This window comes from Canis lupus, chromosome 14, assembly GCF_011100685.1.
Source record: "Canis lupus familiaris isolate Mischka breed German Shepherd chromosome 14, alternate assembly UU_Cfam_GSD_1.0, whole genome shotgun sequence".
Lineage (NCBI taxonomy): Eukaryota > Metazoa > Chordata > Mammalia > Carnivora > Canidae > Canis > Canis lupus.
The window spans coordinates 35,757,197-35,777,160 of record NC_049235.1 but is presented as its reverse complement, the minus strand read 5'-3'; the positions used below and the strand labels follow the sequence as shown (position 1 = coordinate 35,777,160).

At 41.5% G+C, this 19,964-nt stretch overlaps 1 protein-coding gene across 1 annotated transcript in view; it reads right to left on the bottom strand.

The window, feature by feature from the left end:
• The window catches only part of DNAH11 (dynein axonemal heavy chain 11), a 318,773-nt gene that overhangs the window by 86,086 nt on the left and 212,723 nt on the right, over positions 1–19,964 (bottom strand). Inside the window, 5 exon segments of the mRNA XM_038557079.1 lie at positions 3,927–4,061; positions 10,008–10,109; positions 12,409–12,591; positions 13,213–13,356; positions 15,908–16,021. Coding sequence (XP_038413007.1) covers positions 3,927–4,061; positions 10,008–10,109; positions 12,409–12,591; positions 13,213–13,356; positions 15,908–16,021 — 678 coding nt within the window.

The following is a 19,964-nucleotide window of genomic DNA, read 5'->3' as shown; positions in this document are numbered from 1 at the left end:
ATATAGACAAAATCATCAGTCTTGATGCTTTTCAGAAGTTAACTGTCTCCTGTTCTAGTCAGAAAGAATTTATCCTCAAAGAAAAAGGTCTGACATCTTCAATTAATCGTTAAAAAATGTGTGTATACAAATATATATGTAATTTGTTTTTTTGGCTAGTTAATATGATTTCACCTTCTTTCCTCTCCTTGTCTACATCATGAGTAAGTGAAGACTTTGGAAAACATTGCCGTGTGTTAGAGACACATGGTAGAGCCTGTTTTCTCCTTCATAGAAGTTTTGGACATCCGATGCCTACTTACATGGAAGCAGTCTAATTAAATGGCACTTTTTCATTTTCTTCGTTACCTCACAAATGACTAACACTTCAAACTACTTAAATCATATCACTTCCAATGGGAACAGGTGTATACTCCACTAGTAGCAGTGGAATTTCTCAACTGATCTAAGAAGAGTAAATATTCAAAGGGTTACAGATTTTTTTTTAACCAGGAGGCTCCCCAAACTCAAGCATTCACTCATTCAACAAGTATCTCTGGGTGTCCATGATGCGCCAAGGATTATTCTCTCTACTTGGAATCGAGTGGTGCAAAAAACAGATGTACTGCCTGTTCCCGAGAAGCTTATATTCTAGTTAGGGAAAAAAGACCTTCCCCAAAAGTATATGCATTCATATACATACATATATAACTGTGTCATGTAGTGACAAATGCTGTGAAAAAGATAAAGCTGAGTAGGAAGAAGAGTTACGAAATGGGGTGTGTGTGTGTGGGGGGGAGGGAGGTATGAGTGTGTGTGTGTGTGTGGGGGGGGTGGTATGTGTGTGTATATATGGGCAGAGTGAAACCAAATGATAAGGAAATCGTTTAGCAGCAACCTGAAGGAAGTGAGGGAGCTAGTGATGCCATTTGGAAATGTGTAAGCCATGTGAAGGAAAAAGGCAAAGGCCACAGGTATAAGAGAGACTGACAATATGAGAAAGCACAGGGAGGCCAGTGAAGGTGGAGCCAGAGGGAAGGGGACAGACTTAAGGACAGAGAGGTATCTGGGAGCCAGATCATGCAGGCTAGGGAAAGTCTTTGGACTGTACTTTGAGTTAGACAATGAGTTACTGGAAACTTCTGGGGAAGGGAAGACATGAATGTGCTTAATTTTTTTAATTACTCAGCTGCAAAAAAAAAAAAAAAACCTAAAAAAAAAAAACTAAAAAAAAAAATTACTCAGCTCCAATAGGGGGAGTAGATTGGGGGGGGGGGCAATGGTGGAGGCCAGGGCAGTACTTGAGGGATGAGGAATGGATGCCTGAACCAGTGTGGGTTAGAAGGCTGGGATCTGGAATGGACTTTGAGGGTAGAGCCCAAACAATATGCTGATGGAGTTGGGGTATGGGTCATGAGAAGGAGAACAAAAACTCAAGACAGAGTTCACAGCTTTTGGCTGTAATCACTGGAAGAACAGACTTGTGATTACTGAGATGGAATGCAAAGAGAAGATTTTGCAGGATGGTCCATGAATTTATGGTCAATGAACTATGAGTGTTAGAGAGGTGATAGGTTTCAATTTGTAGTAAATTTTCATTTGATTTTTTTCAAGTCCACTTTAAAAGTTAGGCAACTGCCTAACCTAGCCTATTCCTGACACACAGTCTCCCTCCTTTGTTGCTAGGAGAAGTCTGCTTTTCATGAGTAGTGATGTTTCCATCCCCGTGAGATGAACTGTGATCAGCCAAGCCAACGATGAGAACTCTATTCCCCATCTTCCTGGCCTTTGAAGATAGATGTGGTCAATCTAGTTCTGGCTAAAGAAGCATAAGTGGCTGTCTCTCAGATGGGTTTCAAGGAAAACTTCAGTTTTTCATCTTTTATTTATTTATTTTTAGTTTAGTTTTTCATCTTTTAGATGAAAAATCCAGCCACTACAGGTTATTTTCTCTCTCCTGTGAATCTGGAGGAGGAACAGCCATCTGTGACCATGCTGCAGAATGCACGAGCGTGAAGAACCACATGCTAGGTATAGAGAAGCAAAAGGGTACAAAGAGATTCAGTGTCCAATCACTAATTCCCCAAATCAACACTGATAATGGCCTACCCGTGGAACTTTTTGGCCATACGTGAAAAATAAACTCCTATTTGTTCAAGCCACTGTAAACAACTTCTCTATCACCTTCAGCTAAATGCATTTCTAATAGTTCAGTTATATACTTTTAGGTAGCACTTAAATAAAAATAACAGCCTTGGGATCCCTGGGTGGCGCAGCGGTTTGGCGCCTGCCTTTGGCCCAGGGCGCAATCCTGGAGATCCGGGATCGAATCCCACGTCAGGCTCCCGGTGCATGGAGCCTGCTTCTCCCTCTGCCTGTGTCTCTGCCTCTCTCTCTCTCTCACTGTGTGCCTATCATGAATAAATAAAAAATTAAAAAAAAATAACAGTTTTACTCAGACTTAATGCACATATTGTGAAATGCACCCTGTGAAGTATGTAACTGAGTGGCTTTTAATATATTCACAGACTTGTATGATCATCCCACTAATTTGAGAATGTTTCTATTCCCTATTAGCAGTCATTTCAAACTCTGCCCTCTTGTCCAGCTCCTGGCAACTGGTAATCTGCTGTCTCTGGAACTTTGTTCATTCCAGACATTTCATATACATGGAATAATACAACATGTGGCATTTTGTGTCTGTTTTCTTTCACTTATTTTCATTTATTTTATATTTTCAAGGTTCATTCATGTTGTGATATGTATCAAAATTTCAATCCTTTTTATGGTCAAATAATATGCTATTATATGAATATATTATAGATGAAAGAGCAAATGAAATCTGTGCTTTCCTGAGAACAAAAGCTGTATGTTTTTCTGCCACTCATGTCCAAATAGGAGAAATTTAAAAAGAACTGTTTCAAAAACCTTTATTTTTTATTTTTTATTTTTTAATTTTTTTAAAATTTATTTTATGATAGTCACAGAGAGAGAGAGAGAGAGAGAGGCAGAGACACAGGCAGAGGGAGAAGCAGGCTCCATGCACCGGGAGCCCGACGTGGGATTCGATCCCGGGTCTCCAGGATCGTGCCCTGGGCCAAAGGCAGGCGCCAAACCGCTGCGCCACCCAGGGATCCCCAAAAACCTTTATTTAATAGGGGTGCCTAGGTGGTTCAGTTGGTTAAATATCCGATTCTTGATTTTGGCTCGGGCCATGATCTCAGGGTTGTGAAATCGGGCTCTGTGCTGGGTGTGGAGCTGGCTGGTCTCTCTCCCTCTCCCCCACCCTGTTGCACTCTTTAAAATAAATAATAAAAAATTTTAAAAATATATATATTTAATAGAATAACTATTAACATTAGTATATCAAGTTACTTGTGAAAAGATGTCACAGGAAAACAACCAACCAACCTACCAGGCTTAATATTAAAAACTCTTCTGAAAAAAAAAAAAAAAAAAACTCTTCTGATGGGGGCACCTGGGTGGCTCAGTTGGTTAAGTGTCTGCCTTCAGCTCAGGTCATGACCTTGGGGTCCTGGGATTGAGAGCCGAATCGGGTTCCCTCTCCCTCTGCCCCTGCTCACTCTCTCTCTCTCTCTTAAATAAATAAATTAATATTAAAAAAATGTTCTGATGGTAGAACTTAGTTGCAAGTGTGTATTAAAAGCATCAGACAACAGTTTGATCCTGCAGTTATCCAATACCTATCCTTGGTTTCTAATGTATCTTAGAAAACCACTGAGTTCATGGCTCTATACTAAAAAATGCAAAGAATCCCTCTCTTCTTTCTTTCAGACAGTTTCAACTACAGTATGAAAAGTCATTATTTCCTTTCATTGCTGATTCCATGTCTATTTAGTTATTATTGACAGCAAATAAAGATAAATAAAAAAAGGGGGGTGACGTGAATATTTTAGTTAGAATTTTGGAAGAAAAAGTCAACTTGCCTCAAGTTCTTTGACAAGCCTGTTAGCTAGTTCAATAGTTTTGTTCGTTTGGTTCACCTCTTCTTGACATTGGACTTTCTTGGCTGTTGCTTTTTCAAATGAAGCTGTGAGTCTGCTCAGATTTCGATCCAAATCCTAGGTAAGAGTTAAAATTAGCTTTTTAGCCATTGTTAGGTAAAATGGAAAGAGTATAATCATCTTGAAACATCTATTACCTTCAGGTCAATGAAACCAACCTTCCTGCCTCCTTGACTTTTGCCCCTTTAGCATACGTATGTTGGAGAAGAAGGATTAGTGGTAACAAATACATCAGTGCCACTGGAGATAACCAGTTTCACCATGAGGTCTTTTCACTTGCCTTCTGTACTCCAGCAGAGTGCACACAACCGCTGCGGGGAGGTGGATAGGCCCTCCAGAATCAAACACAGCCTGGGTGCACTGTTCCCTCTCTATTTAACCTAAGCCTCATCTTCCAGTACCACCTTTATTCAGAATAATGGTCATCTTTTGGTTCTCCATCTCTTGACTCTTTTCTTATTTCTCAATGATCCATAACTCAGGCAATGAAGAGGGGCATTAATGACTGAGCCACTTCAGACCTCAGCAACCTGACCCAGCCTGGGCCAATCAGATTTTATCTTCTGGAAATGGGCAACTGAAAGTCAGAGGTATGTCACTGTCTTTAGCATCAAAAGACCTGGAAAGAGGTATACATTTTGAAGGCCACCTGGGCTGGAGAGCAGGGGAAAAATCACATTGGAGAAAGAAAAAGAATAGGAGAAGTCACGCAGCACTAGGGAGACACTAAAAAATATTCATGGCAGCTTCTCATTTCCTGGATCTCTTTTCTCCTAAGACCAAATCACACTTCTTTCCCTCAGCGTTCCATAAGTTATCCTCAATTCCTTTTTGGCCTAGGTTTTCTAAGTAGGTTTCTGTTACTGATAGCCCCCTCTCCCCCCAGAAAACAACAAAAAAACCCCAAACCCTTGACTAAGCTATCAGTACTTGGGAGACTCCTTACTATAGCATCTTGCTATCTGCCAAGTTCTAACAATCCAAAATAAGATCCGTAACACTGCTTCTGTACGTAAGTGCCAAGTTCCAAGAGAATTTAATAAGGAAACTTGTAGAACACATATCACTTGTAATTTAGAGGTTACATATATTTGTCAATGACCCAATTATATCATTATTTAGTTTATATCGTTAAAGCAGCACCTCTAAAAGAAAAAGATGTGTCCCATTTAAGATTAACATGCAAAATAAGATAAAATAGATGAGAAGTGGAGAAGATAATTACACATCAGCATCTAGAAATCAGATTAAATAATATTTAAACATCTGTTTTAGGTTATTAAAAGGGCTTGTGGTTTTATAAAACACAGGGGCATATGTGAGCTCTGGCATCCAACACCTGTGCTCACGTTTAGATTCTGCTACCAGCTAAGCAGCAGCCATGGCAGACTGGTTACTTAACCTCTCCGTGCCTCAGCTTCATCATCTGAGAAATGGAAATAATGTTACCCAATTCATAGGGCTGACCTACATACACACAGAACTAAGGGATAAAATGATTTATATCCATTCCCTTCATGAAGTTGGCAAGGGGAGCTGGATGTTGGGAGACCACAGTCTCTTGCATTTGTTTCTAGGCCTCTTGTGTGGAAGCACTGGCAGCTTTTGTTCTGGACTCTTTCCTAAGATACCTGCGTAGCAAAGAGGCTCAGAAGACAGAGGCAGTGCTTCTCTCGGTGCCAGACAGAACTGTCTCCTGGGAAGATGAATAAAGATAGGTTTCTTTCCAGGGCAAAAGTTGAGCAGGTTTAGTTGCAGGGCTCTTTATACTGGGGGGCCCTGAGCTTGCCATTTCTCAGCTCTGACACTAACCCACTGGGTGTACAATGTCAGCTTGTCCCCCGTGTGTTAGGCTCACAGGGACTGGGGACCAGAGAACCGACGCACAGCGTCCATGCTGCTGGCTGTGCATCACAGAGGCCCCTGGTCCCTGACCCCCAGGTGTCAGGTCTTCTGCCGCCTCCACGAAACTGTGGCAGGCTAACTTGTTAGCTTGCAAGTAGGTTCCGATCTTGGTTCCTTCACAGGTCTCGACAGGCCCTGGCCTCTCGGGTTCTAGAAGTAAATATAGTGAGAAGGGAGGGACTCAGCCCAAGGGATCCAGCCCGTCAGCTACCCTAAAATCAGTGCCTTGCAAACTTGAGCATGCATCAGAACCACCTAAGAGGCCTGATAAAACCCAGACTCCAAGGCTCCCCCACCACAGTTTCTCAATCAGCAGGTCTGGGATTGGGTCTGAGAATCTGTACTTCTAATGAGTCACCAGGTGATGCTGATGCTGCCACTTTGTGAACCAGGGACCTGACGAGAATGACTTCAGATTTTCTTTATGGCCATCTTTGGGTCCTGTATGTTTGAGAGACTCTGCAGCCTTTTGTTCACTCTAATTCAGTATTTTTTTTCTCTCAACCTTCAAGTAAAGGCCATCTTTTAGGCTTAAGCTAACAAGTAAAGGGAACAAATGCATACAGACCAACACTGGTATAAAGGAACTGCTATCACAGCATAGATGCTGGTATCAACACATCCCTACTTTGTGAGGCAAGCAAGCAACAGGAGATGTAAAATTGGGAGGAAGGAAAAGTCAGAGGCTGCAGGAAACGAAGGCAAAGCTAGCAAAACTTGTAATTTCACTTGGGTACCAACAGAGAGAAGCTATGCAGAGATACTTTGTCCTTGCCATGACCAGCCATGGCATCTTCACATAGAATTGAACCTTGGTGGGGACCACAGAGACTCTGTTGCATTAGTAACTACTCTTTGGAAATCCATTTGTGGTAGGGGGATCGAGGGGACCCATTCTTCATCAAGACATTTCAATTATTACTCTGTCTTCTTTTCTCTGTGTCTGCAAACTTAGCTTGGAGGCTTATTGATATGTGAGCCTCTGCTTGTACCGCGGGTCTCTGAAAACAACTGACACGAACAATTCTATTCAGCTAGTTGCAGGCTGTGTCCAAAGAATAACTAATCCTGCAACTGCACTAAGTCTTATGTTTGGGATCACATGTGAGGCTGGCACCCTCATCCCTTCTTCCAGTAACATTAAATTGCTTACAATTTCCATGAAGCTATTCACAATAGATGACAACTTTTTTGAAAAAGTTTGACCGAGTTTTGACCAATGAAGATTATTTTTATAAAACTAGTATGTCTATCCTAAATTTGTCTAAAACAGCAGTTGTGGACTTGTTTTTCTTTTAATAGTCACCAGGTATTTATTGAACGATATATATGGTGCTGTAATAGGAAATGTGTGTGAACTGCACAGAAAGGAGAGGATGGGCAAGTCACATGGGTGAGGGGGCGACAGGAAGTCCAGGAGAGGAAGCAGTCTGCATAGAGAGGGAGGTGTGACTTAATGGGAGAGGTGCTGAAATTGTCCACATCTTAAGAAAACTTTTGGGGTTATTAACCATCTTATCAGAATAGCTATCAGAGAGAAGACATCTTTTAATTATTGAATAGTAAGATGAGAGCCCAACTGAATCCCTTCCTTGTATATTCAAAGGTCAATACCTTGGGCTCTGCCCTGGAAAGATGATCTCTCTCTTCTTTTGAAAACCTGCTCTTCAAAAAAATAAAAAAAGAAAAAAAAGAAAAAAAAGAAAACCTGCCCTTCAATCTGGGAGGTCCTCTCTATTAGGAAGTAACCCCCGCACACATTTTTTGAGGGGGGGCAATTTAATAAGTAGTGGTCTTATTAAAGACATCTGCAGGCCTAATTCAGGCCCCATTCTGTAAGAAGCTGAGCTTATCAGCTGCCTGGCTACTCTGAGCACCAGATTCCCTGACCCTCATGGCCTCCAGGTTACCAGCTAAGGGCCCCAGGACAGGATTCGCTTTGTGGCAGGAACGCCCTCAGAACATGGTGAGGTCTGCCCTAAGCTCCTGATGCTCCTTATTCTTCACACTCCCTCTGGACAACCTCCCTACATTCTTAAATCTATATTCTTTTTTTTTTAAGATTTTACCTATTTATTCATGACAGACTCAGAGAAAGAGGCAGACATATAGGCAGAGGGAGGAGAAGCAGGCTCCATGCAGGGAGCCCGATGCAGGACTTGATTCCAGGACACCGGGATCATGATCTGAGTCAAAGGCAGATGCTCAACGACTGATCCACCTAGGAACTCTCAAATCTACATTCCTGAGCCAGGCCTGCCTCTCAAACTCCAGCTCTTGACAGCTGAACACCTAACATACGGGTTTTCTATAGGAAGAGTGGAAACTCTCCCTAACATTTATGAAGCACTGACTATGTACTGCACACAGAACAGCATCTCTGTGCATCACGGTTCATAGATGAGGGGGTCACAGACACCACCCCCAGCTAGTTTAAGCTGTAGGGAATTTACTGGAAGGAAATGGAAGAGAGGCTATTAGGAGGGAGAGAAAAGGCAGAGAACCACACAATAGGCACCCAGGAGCTCCTGAGAGTCAGGAACAGGAACTCCTCCAACTGGACCCTATCTCTAGAATGCATGGACTCTGACCACAGTCTTTTTTTGTGCTCATGGTTCAAATTTTAGAGGCTGGAGTGAAAACTGGCAAAGTGTAGATCATATAGCCAGCCTTCAGCTGGAGAAGGGAAGAGTGTTCTCTGAAAAAAGCATCACCAGGGTGCATCCAGTGAGGAGGGATCATTTCCCCCAGACACATCAGGCCGTTATCACCCAGAGAAGGTAGCCTGGATTCTGGGTGGCCATGGATCACAAACGCCCGCCTTGAAAAGTAGCTGCTATTATCACTATGTTACAGAAATAAAACTGAATCTCCCATGGGCTCCCTAAAGTGGCCAGAGTTTTACAGTCTCATCACCCTGATTGTACTCCTCCTTGCCAAGCACCTAAAGTTCAACACTCCTCTTCTGCTTCCTGCTTCCTCCTCCATGTGCAACCCACCAGTCGGGCATGTATTTCACTCTCTCCATCACGGCTGCTCCTGCCCTGGTGGAGGCCCTAGAAGGACCCACTGCAGTGTCTCTAACTTGTGCGTCTGCATATGGACACTTCCCTCCCTCCTACCTCTACACAGTTGTTTAAAAGTCAGTTTGATCACACCATCAACCTTTTTGAAATCTTTCAAAGTTTTAAGTTATCACTCATCAGATAAAATTTAAATTCTGTAGCATGAAAGGCAAAGGCGGCCTTTGCTCACCTCTGCAAGTTCAATCGTCCTCACTCTGTGCTACTCCTGACCTTTCCCTGAATGCCTGTCTTACTTAGGGCTCTGGCCTCTTGAGTTCCCTCAAGTGCACCAACTGCTTCCTCCTTCTTCTTTATTCTTTGCAAGGAATACCTTTCCCAGTAACCCCGGTGATTCCTAGGAAACTTTTGAAGCCCATATCAAGCATAGCTTCCTTCTGAAACTTTCTCTAATTCCCCGGGAAGACTATTTTTTTGGTACTCCGGTCACCATCTATATATAGTCATATATGTACTTACGACACTGGGCTGGGATGACTGGATGTGTACTTGTAAAAATAATGGCAATGACAATATTTGTAGTTAACATTCTGTAGGCACTTACTATGTGCCCAATGCCATGCTAAATCCTTAAATGAATGACTCTCATTCAATCCTTATAATTCTACCTAAGAAATGCAAGCTATTATAAAGTCCATTGCACACATGAGAAAACAGAGGCTTGGAGAGGTGAGCTAACTCACACGGCGTGCAATAGTACATAATGGAGCCAGGATTACAATCTAGGCCGCTGGGCTCCAGAAACATCGCCTTTCATCACCATGTGCTATCCTCCTCCTTCTACTACCAGACCAGGAAGGATTTTTAAGTGCAGAAAGCATGAAAGTTTCTACTCTTTCAGGTCAGTGTCTAGCATACAGCAGACAAGAACTATCTATTAGACGAGTGTGTAGATGAATCTACTGATGAAAGCTCAAGCTCCTTTCTGCTTGCTTGGACTCAGATGTGACCGTATCTAAGGGGGGGGGAGGCACTAGCTCTAGGGAACTTTGTTAGTGTTACCTTTTGCACTCACCCCAAGCTTTTTCCTGATAGCCTCGAGTTTTTCAGTAGCTGCCGCCAATTCAAAGTTGGCTTGGGCTAATGCTTGCCGTTTGGGCTCGACGTCACAGTAGACCTGAAAATCCACATGGGGTTTAACTCATGGGGTAGTAAGAGACAAAGAGGACACACAATCATTCAATCCTACATCTGAGAGGAGCTTTGTCATTAAAATTTCTATTTCATCTACCAATTGGGGTTTTATTTCTTAGCAATGACACTACCCAATGGCAGGGCCAAAATCTATACAGCCTTCCAAGTTCAGCCTGGTTTTCCATGTCTGGATCATTTATTCTGGAAATGAGAGTTATAAATCCTTGCATAAAGTGCTATGTACGTGAAACAATATTAAGATGCTACAGGAAGTCTGTCCTAAAATTTGGAGATAATCTTCCTATCATTAGAAATTGCCGTGGGGAAGAACTAGAAGAGCTCTAGTTGGGACTGAGTCTTGATTTTATTTTTTTATTTTTTTTATTTTTTATTTTTTATTTTTTTAAATTTATTTTTTATTGGTGTTCAATTTACTAACATACAGAATAACCCCCAGTGCCCGTCACCCATTCACTCCCACTCCCCAGAGTCTTGATTTTAAAGTGGTAAATAAGTGTGAAGAAATCCTCTGAACCTAGAAAGGACCATAGGAGATAGCCTCACAGTATTAACCAAGCTTTCACCTTCTAAGTTCCTGCCAACCTTCAGAGTATTATTTGGACAGGTGGTTTGGGAGTTTTAGGGTCCCACTTTTTTCCTGTTGGAAAGAGAGGAAGGAAACTAATTTCTCTTATCTCTTTTACAGCAAAACAACACAGAACAGAGTCATAATCTAGCTGCATGCCCATCTTTCCACCTATGGTGCAAAGAGTGCACAGGAGTCACATATTTTCTTTTCTTTTTTCTTTTTTTACATTTTCTCATGAAGAAAAGCCACATGTTGACTACAATCTGTCCAAATGCTTACTCTATCCAGGCTTCCACTAACCAGATAGATCAGTAGGGTCCCATTCCTGTGGGGCCACAATTACAAAGGCTAGAGCCTGGTTTCATGAAAATCACTTTGGGAATGCCACTGGCTATACTTGGTATTTCCTCAGTAATTATATTTTTTAAAAAGATTTTATTTATTTATTCATGAGAACAGAGAGAGAGAGAGAGAGAGAGAGAGAGAGAGGCAGAGACATAGGCAGAGGGAGAAGCAGGCTCCATGCAGGGAGCCCGACGTGGGACTCAATCCTGGGTCTCCAGGATCATGCCCTGGGCTGAAGGTGGTGCTAAACCACTGAGCCACCCGGGCTGCCCAGTAATTCTATTTTTGAATGTGACATATAACCTTCAAAAGAGAGAGAGAGAGAGAGAGAGAGAGAGAGAGAGAGATGGTTCTTCAGAGTTAAGGGCCACACACTGTTCCTTTTTTACATCCAGTGATCTGCGAAGTGTTGACAACACAGGTGGCACATGGTAAGTGCCTGATAAATGAATGACTAAATGAAATGATAATCTCTCTATGCTGCCTGAAAATACAAACTTTAGATTAGACCATAATACGGTCAAAAGTGTATTTGTCATCAAAATACTAAAGCAAAAAAAAGTGGGGGCAGGGCTATTTCCTTATCTCATTAAGTCTACAATACATGGTGTTCATTTCTGCATTGAGAGCAGGGACTAAGGTGAAACATGAATTGAGACCTGCAGTTGGTTCAAGTCAATGCAAAATTAATATTTTTTTATTTTTAAAATAAAAAGGGATCCCTGGGTGGCGCAGCGGTTTGACGCCTGCCTTTGGCCCAGGGCGTGATCCTGGAGACCCGGGATCGAATCCCGCATCGGGCTCCCGGTGCATGGAGCCTGCTTCTCCCTCTGCCTGTGTCTCTGCCTCTCTCTCTCTCTGTGACTATCATGAATAAATAAAATCTTTAAAAAAAAAAAAACCATTTAAAAAAAAATTTAAAAAATATTTTGTTGATTTGAGAGACAGAGAGAAAGCGCGCGCGCACGCACAGAGGGAGAGGGAGAGGAAGAAGTAGACTCCCTGCTGAGCGGAGAGCCTGATACAGGGCTCGAGTCCAGGACCCTGAGATTATGACCCGAGCTGAAGGCAGATGCGTAACTGACTAAGCTGCCCAGGGATCTCGCCAAACTAATATTTTAACATAAAGAAATATAATTAATCTACCAGCAAGTTTTTATCTAATCAAACCAAATTAACTGCTCTCTGATTTACAGTAGCTGATCACTCTACCTTAAAAGAAAGATAGTTTCAAACATCTCAAATGTTACTTTTTTTGGCCCGGATAGAAATTAGTATCTTGATAGAAATTAGTATCTTGAAGGTCCTTGCAAGGAACAGCTGGAACCCCGCAGGGCAGGGCTGATACCTGATAGAACTTCACGATGTTGATGACCCACGCACACAGACCAGCTGCTGCAAAGGATTTGGTCCGAATCAGGCTTGGATTGAACTCTGGGTCTCTCAAATACTGCTCATTTACTACTTTTAGACAGTTTTCTGGAATGTGCTCTTTGTCATAGTTAATTAACGCTTGCAAAAAGTCATCAACCTGTAAAGCAAAAAGACTGATTGCAACGAACCCATTCGGGCTGCAGAGAAAATTCCAAGATCAAAAGTTAAAACCAGCTTTTAGGACTCACATTACAAAGGCAAAATTGGCAAGCGGCATTTATCCTACTGTTTGACTTGTTCAGTCTTTATGGTATGAAGTGAGAATTAGCAATGGACACTTTAAAAATCTCTTCTCTCCCAGGGTAAAATATTCAATCCCTGCACAGGAGGCATTCACATTTTGAAGAAAAAGAGAAAAGAAAAGGAAAAACACCTACCCAAAAGCCCCTCTGCCTCACCTTCTTGTGCATTAGTAACATTTTTTCCCGCATAAGAAATCCATGTAATTTTCTCCCTCCTACACTTAGCTGCATTCATAATTTTGCAAATAATTAGCAACCTTCTGAGTGCTGCTAGTGTTGACTTGGGCATGCTATAACCCCAAGCTAACCTCCAACTTGGCAAACAAAAATTGTGCGTTTAGAGAACACACGGCAGATTACACTCAACGAATGCAAAGATGATTCTCCTTGGTGTGAACATCTTTTGCTGTCAAGTACAGCCAGAGCACTAGGAAGAGAAACTGCTGGGATCTTCATCTTGCCAGGCCGTCTGATACCTTTCCCATGAAGATTTTAGCAGCTTTCCAACTTCGGTCTTTAGGCACTCTGCCCCGGGGAGCCAGGAGCACCATCACGGCCGCAGTAACGTTGGTAACGGCGTTGGGAGGGTTGGGAAAGGCTTTCAGCTCAGTGAGATTGACCTGAAGAAAAGCACAGCCACAGTGAAGATCAGAAAAGGTCTGGAGAAGGGCCATGAAGTTATCAAGCTGGTCTTCAGGGGCCTCCTCCCTCTCCTTGTCCCACCAGTCTTTGGTTTGGCAGTGTTCATTGCCCAGCGATTCCATCTTGGGGCCCCAGGGGGTTCTTTTCACCCTGGACACTTTTCTGATATTCTGGAGACAGCACTGGTCTTTTTTGCTTCCAGAAAATTCTTCATCTGATCTACCAGTCCTGCAGAACCTTCCTGACTGAGCGCAGGGAATTTAATACACAAACTTTTTAAGGTGTTACGGGTTCTATCCTACCTACATAATATATCTGCATTTTAACCAGTCCCTCCCAGAAACATCACCCCCTTGGTTCAGAGTGTCTTGGTTTTGTTCTTCTGCCCAAGAAACCTCTTCTATTACACTATGATGACTCTCAACTGGGAACGTGCTCATATAGGCTGAACCTACTCTCTGTGCAACTCCAATCTCCTGTCAAAATCTTGATTTAAAAAAAATTAAAAAAAAGAACAAAAAAACAAAATCTTGATTTAACCCACAGATGGTATTAATGTCTGCATAAACTACAAAGGCAAATACTTTGTGGCAGGAATTATTATCAGCAGTATATGCACAAGTTCATAATCTAAGGTTTACAAAACTAAGTACTTTCTGTGACATCTCATGAGCTAATATACTCTTGCTTATAAAACCCTATCAAATGTTCAGTCTGATTCTTCTCCATTACCACAAACTGCCTATTTAGTTGGAAATTTAAGGATGGGAAAAATAAGGACAAAGGCAAAACTTAAAAATATGATAATGATAACTGGGACCTGGCTATCCAAGATTCTTGCATAGTTCATAAATATCCTCATCTTTGGTAAATATATTGAGCTTTATATTTAAGTAACATTAATTTATTTTGTCTGGGCAAAAGATAATATATCTGGAGGAAAAGTTGTAACCGTAGAGAAGCACAAAGAAACATGCCAATGCTGAGAGAAAAATATAAAATTCCATTAGTAAGAGATAATCAGTTATTATCTTTTATTTTTTCCAATTTTTAAAAAGATTTTCACTCATTCATTCATTCATTCATTTATGAGAGAGAGAGAGAGAGAGAGAGAGAGAGAGAGAGAATGCATGAGCATTGTGGGTAGGGGCAAAGGGAGAAGAAGACAGAAACCTGAGCAGACTCTGCACCAAGCGCAGACCTTGAGGGGCTTGATTTCATGACCCTGAGGTCATGACCTGAGCTGAAACCAAGAGTTGGATGTTCAACCGACTGTGCCACCCAGGAGTCCCTCCAATTTTTTAATGCACAAACATGTTCTTACAAAAAAAAAAATTCATATAGTATATCTTGTCTTTAATCTGCTTTACTGAGTTAATAGATCCCAGACATTTTTTCATGTCATTAATTAGTATCCAACAATATTTTAATGGCAGCAGAGTTTGCCATTAAATATACTTGAATGCATAGAGTCAGTCTTCTATCATGGTATATTTATATTCTTTTCATGGTTTCAGCTTTGGGGCACCTAGGTGGTTTGGTCGTTAAGTGTCCAAATCTTGATTTTGGCTTAGATCATGATCTTAGGATTGTGAGACTGAGCTCCGAGTTGGACTCAGGATTCTCTCCCTCTCCCCACTCCCTCCACATGCTCTCTCTAAAAATAAATAAATCTTTAAAAAAATAATAAGATGATGAAGTTTATAATTTTATCCTGGTACTATAAGAAATACCCATGTAGATAACTCTTCGCTCATAGTCAATTATTTTCTCCAACAAAAACCCCTCACCAACAAAACACCTTGAAAAAGGAGTTGAATTATTTCTTTGAGGGGCAGTTGAAGTCTGCATCCTTTACTCTTTGAGGTTGAATCTTAAGAACTTCAGGACTGGTAATTGCCTGAGATTCTTCCCAGAGGCCTAGTGGAACCCAAGTACAGAATTAGCTACAGGTTCCTAAAATAATAGTGCCCACAATTCCATTTTTCCTTACAATACTCTTCTGACTATCACACATTATTTTCTCTTAGGGGAATCTGAATGCTCAATGAGGTTTTGCTAATAAGCTGAAGCTAAGAAAAATGATGTGGGCCCAACCTAGGTATCTTTGTTCCTAGAACATTGTTCTTTTCATGAGGGCCTCTCATTAATGCCACTTTTTATATCCAGAGGAAATAAAGAATCTGCACTTAGTTCTTAAAGCAACACATAATATGAACAACTGGATTTGGGCCAAATCCAGCTGCTAACAATCAAACTGCCTCTCATGAGAGTATAAATCCCACAGGATTGGAAGTATTTAAGAGGAGATTGCTTGTCAGGGTGTGGTAGGACAGACTCCCAAACGAGAAAGAAGTCACACTATTAAGGAGGACCTCAAACGTTTGTTCCCACTTCAATATTTTACGGGACTCATTTTCCTTTCGAAAACCTCTTTGGTTGCACAGAATTCTGAGTTCAGTTACTCAAACTCTAATAATCTTTAAATATTATCTGGAGGACTCCCATGAGCCAGGTAATCATCTTTACCCTGTTGAGTGTGTTGAGAGCAGCTGTTGCGGCCACCAGCGCAGGTTCAGCCTTGAGTACGTCAACCTCACACTCTCTCTGTTTCTGGGACACTTCAGTCTGAATGGCTGTCACCTAATCAGAGAAGAAAGCACACAAATCCACAAACACAAATCATCCCCTTAGATATTGTTACTGAAGTGTGCAGGCTGACTTAGATGTACTGTTCAATAATTCATTTGTCTCTATTGTGAACAGGTGAGGAGTCCGTCCCAAAGACCAATTTTTCTCAGGCACCATGTACACACAAAGCTTTGTATATGCACAAATACAGTCATAAACCCCAACTCAAATGAACTCAAATATTGAAGTGCTCCAAGAAGAGCTTTGACTAATTTAATTATAAGGTGCTGCTAATAATGAATTCAAGACAGAGATTCCTATGCTCTTCAATTTTTTTTCCTAAAGATTTTATTTACTTGAGAGAGAGACAGAAAGTGAGACAGCATGAGCTGAGCAAGAAGCAAATGGAGAGGGAGAGACAGACTCCCTGCTGAGAAGGGAGCCCAGTGCAGGGCTTGATCCCAGGACCCTGGGATCATGACCAGAGCCAAAAGCAGATGCTTAACCAACTGAATGAGCCACCCAGGCGTCCCTTCAATTTTCTTTTGGAGAATGTCCCGGACAAGTGGAAATCCAGGCTGGTTCAGTAACATAGAAGATATGCTTGCTAGAAATCCCTAGCTAATTTTTGTTTACATTTGCCTAAAAGCCATGTTGGCTATTCTTTAAGAATATATGTGAAGCTCTTTTTATTCAACTGACTAGAAGCTATTGTTCTCTCTGTGTATGCTTAAGAACAGATATAATTTTTATAAAGACTAATTATTGGTTTCTCTAAGGACCTGGTAAGAAACTACAGATAGGATAGCCCAGTTCTGTCTTTGGCAATGCAACGACCTGGTAAGAAACTACAGATAGGATAGCCCAGTTCTGTCTTTGGCAATGCAACTGATGTGCACCCCACAGCTGAGGGTCCAGAGGCTGCCTTCACATGCCAGAGAGGGTGCTACATCAGCCTTCTGATACGAACATACATCTATGCCTACAGGGAAGCCATGCTGGTAAACCTGAATGAAGAGCAAATGAGAAGCTTTGGGATTTTTAATTCCCCGCTTTCTCCCAACACACATACAAAATTCAAATGGTCAGGAAGAGTAAATTTTTGATCCTCAGCAAAAACTGGAGTTTCAAAGCTGTGGCACCGGGCACAGGATCCAATCACCATGGGGCATGTCTTTCAGGGACAGTGACCAGGGGATATAACATGAGAACAAAAGTGCATTTCTTCAGATGTGTTTGGAATGAACAGGTTTAACTATACCATAAATTGAACAGGGCTTACAACAAAAAATTATGTTGTCTAGTACAGCTTTATTAGCAGTAATTACTATTCTTCCAATTAACCATGATTTTGCTGGTCACTGTACCTTTTAGGAACATAATTGGCTCAGAGTAGAGATGTGATCTCCTGCCAACACCCACACAGCTTCCGTTAACATAAATAAGAAAACTCTGCATGCTTATTGAGAACTACTCCAAAACCGCAGCCCTCAAAACTGCCAAGAATGTACTATGAAAACTCTAAGAATAGGACATTTTCAGTGTGCTAGATAATACCACTGAGGATGAAAGGGAGTGGAGAGGTCAGTAAATGAGTTAATGCCTCAAGGTTATTTATCTTCCATAAGGATACAGTCAGTCTATAAATGCATTTTGTTACCATTTATAATAGCATCATTTTAGTTTGGTCTCAAGATCACAGAGTTTTAGTACTAGAGCAGTATTTCTTTTCAGTGCTATTTCAATGAGACTGAAAGTTGCTATTTTCCTTCTGACTCCCTTATAGTTCATGGAGTATTATTCTTTTGGGCAATTTTTATAACCAGAGCCATTTTGAACATTAATAAAAACCCACAAATGAAAATGAAAAAAAATACTGGTAGGCTAGTCACCTTATTTCTCATTCCCAATACTCTCTGTGCACTTTCGTTCACATGTCACACGCCACAGTTACCATTACCACAGGAGCCAGCTCCTGTGGCGATTGTGCCCAGTACCACAGTTCTGACACTCAAAGTTCTGTGGAGGACTCAAGCTTAACTCTTTCTGTCTATTCAAATTCTAAGGCACAATAATTTATGTATTTCAGGTGCAATGATACTCCGGTGGCGAAAATACTGTGTATCTTAGTGATAAGCCTCAGTGTTCAATTTCCTCTTCTCCATGGCTCCTGGGTAGTGGTCAGCAAGGTTCACCATGGGGAAGAAGGAAAGAGCTCCATAGATCACTTGGAATGTGTGTTTTTTCTTGACTGCTGTTAAAGCAGAGTTTTGGAGATATTCCCATTCTTGGGTACACAGAACTTTTCTGCTCTCTACTTGTCGAAATCTCTTTGAAAATGGTTCATGAAAGTTAGGGATGCTTACACTAAGAGAATAAAGTAACATTAATGGCTTATTATGAACTGAAGCATGTTGACCCAAAAATTGATATGGTGAAGCCCAAAGCTTAGTACTTCAGAATATGACTGTATTTGGAGAAAGGCCAGTTGGCCTGCTATCTAATCTTGTCCAGTCTAGTCTAGTCTAGTCTAGTCTAATCTAATCTATCTATCTGACAGGAAGAGAAAGCACATGCAGGCCAAGTGGCAGGCAGAAGAGGAGGGAGAAGCAGTCTATCCACTGAGCAAAGAGGTTGATGCAGGGCTTGATCCCAGGACCCTCAGATCATGACCTGAGCCATGAGCCGAAGGCAGATGTCCAACTGACTGAGCCACCCAGGTGCCCCTGGAGACAGGCCTTAAAGAGGTATTTAAGTTAAAATGAGCCTGTTGGAATGGGCCCTAATCCTCTCTAACTGGTATCCTTTTAAGAGGAGGAAATCTGGACAAGAGCAAGGGACACTCGGGATGTGTGCACAGAGAAAAGACCACATGAAGACACAGCAAGAAGGTGGCCATTTGCAAGCCAGAAAAGAGGCCTCTCCTTGAGAGGCTTCTCCAAGGGGAGAGGGAGAAACCAGACCTGTCAGCATCTTGATCTTGGACTTCTGGCCTCCAGAACTGTGAGAAAGTAAGTTTCTGCTGTTTAAACCATGCAGTCTGTGGTATTTTGTTCTGGAAGCCCGCGCAAGCTAAAACACTGCTCTTATCTGCCTTCGGACTATAAGTCCTAGACAGTCCTTCAAAATCCAGCCATACCCACATTTAGAAAAGAAACACATACAAAAACTGAAGACCATTCAAAATCAAGGAGGATGTCCAACCTTTGAAGAGATTATATTAGCCCTGTTATTTGGAAGGTACTTTAACTCTTGAGGATTACACTCAACAAAGAAAGCAGCATGAAAGGGCTCAGAGGATCCCTAGAATCTGGAACTGTAAGTCAAACAAAGGTGGAAAAACTCATTTTCATAGGCTTCATGGTATTTGTGTTGCTTGAAGTCACTGCTGATCATGTCAGTGGTTTGAATGGTTTGTGACTATTGTATGAATCTGAAGGAACAATTTCAACCTGCTGCTCTACAAGAGTTGTCAAGATGCATGGAAAGGCAGTCAGTATCTGCTTAGTTATATTAAATATAACAATGTACTTTTTAATAACTCTCATGTATTAAGGCTTGAGATCCCAATTTCATAGGATCACAGTGTCCACATATACCTGTTTAATAACTCTATCAAGTCTAGTACATTGCTGAATATATGACAAATGTGAACTCATAGTACATACATGATATTTTTTTAATTTTTATTTTTTAATTTAAAAAATATATTTATTTATTTATTTATTTATTTATTTATTTATTTATTTATTTATTTATTCAGAGAGATTGAGAGAGAGAAGCAGAGACGCAGGCAGAGGGAGAAGCAGGCTCCATGCAGGGAGCCTGAAGTGGGACTCGATCCTAGGTCTCCAGGATCAAACCCCAGGCTGCAGGTGGCGCTAAACCGCTGCACCACTGGGGCTGCACTACGTACGTGATACTGATTAGCTTCTTGACTCTATATACTCAGTAC